Source organism: Pundamilia nyererei, unplaced genomic scaffold (genome assembly GCF_000239375.1).
Source record: "Pundamilia nyererei isolate P.nyererei 1_Seehausen unplaced genomic scaffold, PunNye1.0 scaffold00058, whole genome shotgun sequence".
Taxonomy (NCBI): Eukaryota; Metazoa; Chordata; class Actinopteri; order Cichliformes; family Cichlidae; genus Pundamilia; species Pundamilia nyererei.
In genome coordinates, this window is record NW_005187459.1 from 963,932 (window position 1) to 968,033 (window position 4,102).

At 43.9% G+C, this 4,102-nt stretch overlaps 1 protein-coding gene across 1 annotated transcript; it reads left to right on the top strand.

The window, feature by feature from the left end:
* Positions 1–297: 297 nt before the first annotated feature.
* On the top strand, positions 298–2,801 carry fosab (v-fos FBJ murine osteosarcoma viral oncogene homolog Ab). The gene is made up of 4 exons (XM_005734375.1): positions 298–586; positions 1,019–1,240; positions 1,335–1,442; positions 1,558–2,801. Exons 1-4 carry the CDS (start codon positions 455–457, stop codon positions 2,230–2,232), a joined length of 1,137 nt encoding a protein of 378 aa, XP_005734432.1. The 5' UTR covers positions 298–454; the 3' UTR covers positions 2,233–2,801.
* The last annotated feature ends 1,301 nt before the right edge of the window (positions 2,802–4,102 follow it).

The window sequence follows — 4,102 nt, forward strand, 5'->3', positions numbered from 1 at the left end:
GTATCGGGGATCCCGCTCCGGAATATTCCATTTCTTGAAGACGAGTTTTAGAAATAAACATTTTAAATAGTCACTTATCACCTGTAAATGACTCATTCGTGACTCGTGCAAACAAAGTGTATTGAATTTAAATGGAGCGCGAGGAAAAGTCGGTGTTATTACGGCGTTGTTAAGTCAGTGTTTTGGTGTTTTTTTCCTTCCTGGTGTCGGGTGAACGGCACACCCCTCTCTACGTCAGCAGGCACACTATAAAAAAGGCCCAGCTCGGAGAGTTGGCAGTCTAACTTTGAGTAGCAGAACAGCGACTAAAGAGAACTGATCGGGAGCAGCGCTTGAAGAGTTTTCTCGCAAACCCACTAAAGGAATATCCTGACCTCAAGTTTACATTCGTCCTTAGTAGAGTTTGTCCGGATCTTCTTATTTGCTTAAATTTTTTTTTCGAAAAAAAGGAACGATGATGTTCAATTTCAACGCGGATTGCGACTCTTCCTCTCGCTGCAGCACCGCTTCCCCGTCCGTGGACACTTTGGGATATTACCCGTCACCAGCGGGATCTTACTCCAGCATGGGATCTCCCCAGTCTCAGGTATGTCCGCTTAAACATTGTTAAATCTTTACAACACGCTATTTCAGCTCAGAAAGAACCTGTTGGAGATTTGAATGTTTACTAAATTAAACTGACAAAGCTTAAATTTGATGTTTTCAAATAATAATAATCTTAATAATGAAAAAGGCTGGCTGGAAATTAAGAAAAGCACCCATTGAGTTTTTAAATATATATATTAAAAAATAACTCTGACCTGCGCACCACACAGTGCAAGGCAAGCTTCATTCATCCACCTGGAAACTCCATAGAGAGAATGTAACGTCATAGCTGACATCATAAGGATATTTTTAAACCATCCAGCTTTTTATAGACCCTCCGTGCTTCATTCATAGACATCTTGCAATGCTGCCACCCCTCCTGATAATGTACCAAACGTCCTGACGATCTCCTTTTTTACTTCATTTCCTCCAGGATTTCACAGACCTGACAGCATCAAGTGCCTCCTTCATCCCCACAGTCACAGCCATTTCCACAAGCCCAGATCTTCAGTGGATGGTCCAGCCTGTGGTCTCCTCAGTGGCCCCTTCCCACGGAGCTCACCCTTACACCTCCAGCCCTAGCCCTGCATACTCAAGAGCAGTCATGAAATCTGCAGTGTCCAGGGCTCACAACAAGAGAGGCAAAGTGGAACAGGTAATTATCATTCGTTCATGAAGTGTTATGTATATATATAGACTAAGATTATTAAAGAGCAGGGGTCCTAACTTTTACCTTCTATCATGTGCAGATGACACCTGAGGAAGAGGAGAAGAGAAGGATTCGCAGAGAGAGGAATAAGCAGGCAGCAGCAAAATGCCGCAACAGGAGGCGAGAGCTTACAGACACTCTGCAAGCTGTAAGTATCCCATCAGATTTACCATCACTCATTGAAACATGTTTATTGTCAGAGCTATAGCAGAGCTATCCAACAGCCAAGCTGATGCAACTTCCTCCATTTCTCTCTCTTACAGGAAACTGATATCCTGGAAGACCAGAAATCCAACCTGCAGAATGATATCGCCAACCTGCTGAAGGAGAAGGAGAGGCTTGAGTTCATCCTGGCTGCCCACCAGCCCATTTGCAAAATCCCCTCTGAGCTGGGCACAGACTTCCCCCTGACCTCCCTCTCTCCTACCCACTCCTGCCACTCCATTGCAGTGTCCACCCAGCCACAGATCACCGTCTCTCATACACCCGCTATCGCTTCCAGCCAGTCGACCTTCACCTCAACCTCCAACTCCATATTCTCCAGCGCCAGCGCCGCCCTCTCCACAGCCACCGTCTCTAGCAGCACAGTCAAGATGTCAGACCTGGAGTCCTCTGTCCTGGAGGAGTCTCTGGATCTCCTGGCAAAGACGGAGATGGAGACGGCACGGTCTGTGCCAGAGGTCGACCTGTCCAGCTCCCTCTACACGGGTCAGGAGTGGGAGGCTCTTCACACCTCAGCTAATACCAATGACTTCGAGCCCCTGTGCACACCTGTAGTAACCTGCACCCCAGCCTGCACTACCTACACGTCTTCATTTGTATTCACCTTCCCAGAGGCAGAGACCGTCCCCACCTGCGGCGTCGCCCACAGGAGAGGAAGCAGCAGCAATGAGCAGTCCTCCGACTCCCTCAGCTCACCCACCCTGCTGGCCCTCTAAAAGACTGTACAAGAAACAATGATTCTTCCGATCAAAGCACACTTTCTTACGTAGATGTGCCGATCACAGGGCTATGGAACAGACTTATATTAAATTATTTATGATTTTTATCTGCCTTTATCTATACTTGCCTATAACACCAATGTAGCAAGTTTAAAAAACAAAAACAAAAAAAAACCTCCCCGCATGTTTCAACTAATACCACCTAGTCGTTATATGAGTTCGTATATGATTTATATGGTGCTAGATAACATAACTTGTTGTTTATCGATGTATGTTCAGAGCAATAGTTATTATTGATCCAGTTTGTTTTCTGGTTAATGGAATGTGAGAGTTAACATGTGAATTGTTTGTGAAATTTTAAAAAGAAAAAAACAAACAGAAAAAAAAACACGTGCATTGTCTTAACCATGGTCTGAGTGGTCTATCCAAAGTTTTCTGTGAAAACATTAGTCCTTTTAATTTATTAAATTTATTTTTTTACACATAGAGGAATAGAGAAAGAGATAGTAAAGAAGAATGTTGTTTGTAAGATATGTAAATAAAAAGATAGTGATATTTCAATTCAATCATCTGTGCTGACTGGGTGTGTTGCTTTCCTCTCACGATATCCACACACACACACACACACACATATGTATTTACATATTTATTCAGTTCAAGTCAGGTGTATTCATCAGTCACCTCATGGGGCAAGCACTTTGCGACAGCGGGAAGGAAAAACTCTTTTTAACAGGAAGAAACCTCCCGCCGTGTTTAGGGGAAGAGAGGCAAAGGAAAAATAATTTTAGAAAAGATGAAAGAGAAGAGAAAAAGAGGGGAATATTCTCAGGAGTAGTAAATTAAAAGCATTTCCAGTAAAATGCTTTCAAAAATTATTAAAATAATGCTAAAATTAGCTTACATAAGGCATAGCCATCTTTTTTCCCTGTACCTCCACTTGCTCTATTTATTGTTCCGCCTGTTGCCAGGGTTAACTATGTCAGTGGCTCTTACGTCAGTGCGTTCTTTCCATTTTTTTAATCGTAAGCCGTGCGCGATGACGTTTGGACTTCCGTGCCCAAATATAGGGCTCTGCGAGGAGTCTGCTGCTCGCTGCCGCCTGCCAACAGAAAGTAACCGGGCAGCTCGGTCAGCGCTTTTCCCCCCCGCTAAAACAGATATACGCTCTCTTCTTTCGGCTTTTTCCCCTCTGCCGGTCTCAGGGAGAGCCGATTTAATCACCGACATCTGTGATAAAAAAAAAAAGATGAAAAAGGCTTGCTGCACACTGCTTTCGTAACCGATGCGACACGTTTCTCACGTCCAACCGTGCGCGCGCGCACACACGCAGACACAGACATACGCACGCGATCTGTAGTTGTGCAAGGGAACTCGCAGGAGGATCTGAAAGTGACGTTTTCAGCCACAATATACGATGGTTTAATTAATTCTCGTGCATCAGAAGGCCCCCGATTAGCCAAAACATCACCTCCCACAGAACAAAAGACGTGCGAGTTACAGCATAATTCGAGGAAGAAAAAAAAAAGGAAAAAGAAGAGTCCTCAGAAATAATTCATAAAGGCACAAACAGCATTGTCGACCTATTAAATGAACTTCTGCATGAGCGATAAGGGTTTATTTTTATGCTGTGACTGTATGCTAAATGTGGATCTTGTTGAAGCACATCTGTGCCAACATGGATGCTGAAGTGACAGCATGACATCCAAATGCCATTTGTTAGTTAAAAAGGTCACCTGATGTGGAAGATCTAGAAATGAAATTGTCATATAATCTAGTATAATCTCCCCCAATCCTTACCCCCATAATTTGTGTATGCAGTATGAATTAAAACTGAAGGTCTGGGGGTGGGGGCATCTATTGCCTCTTG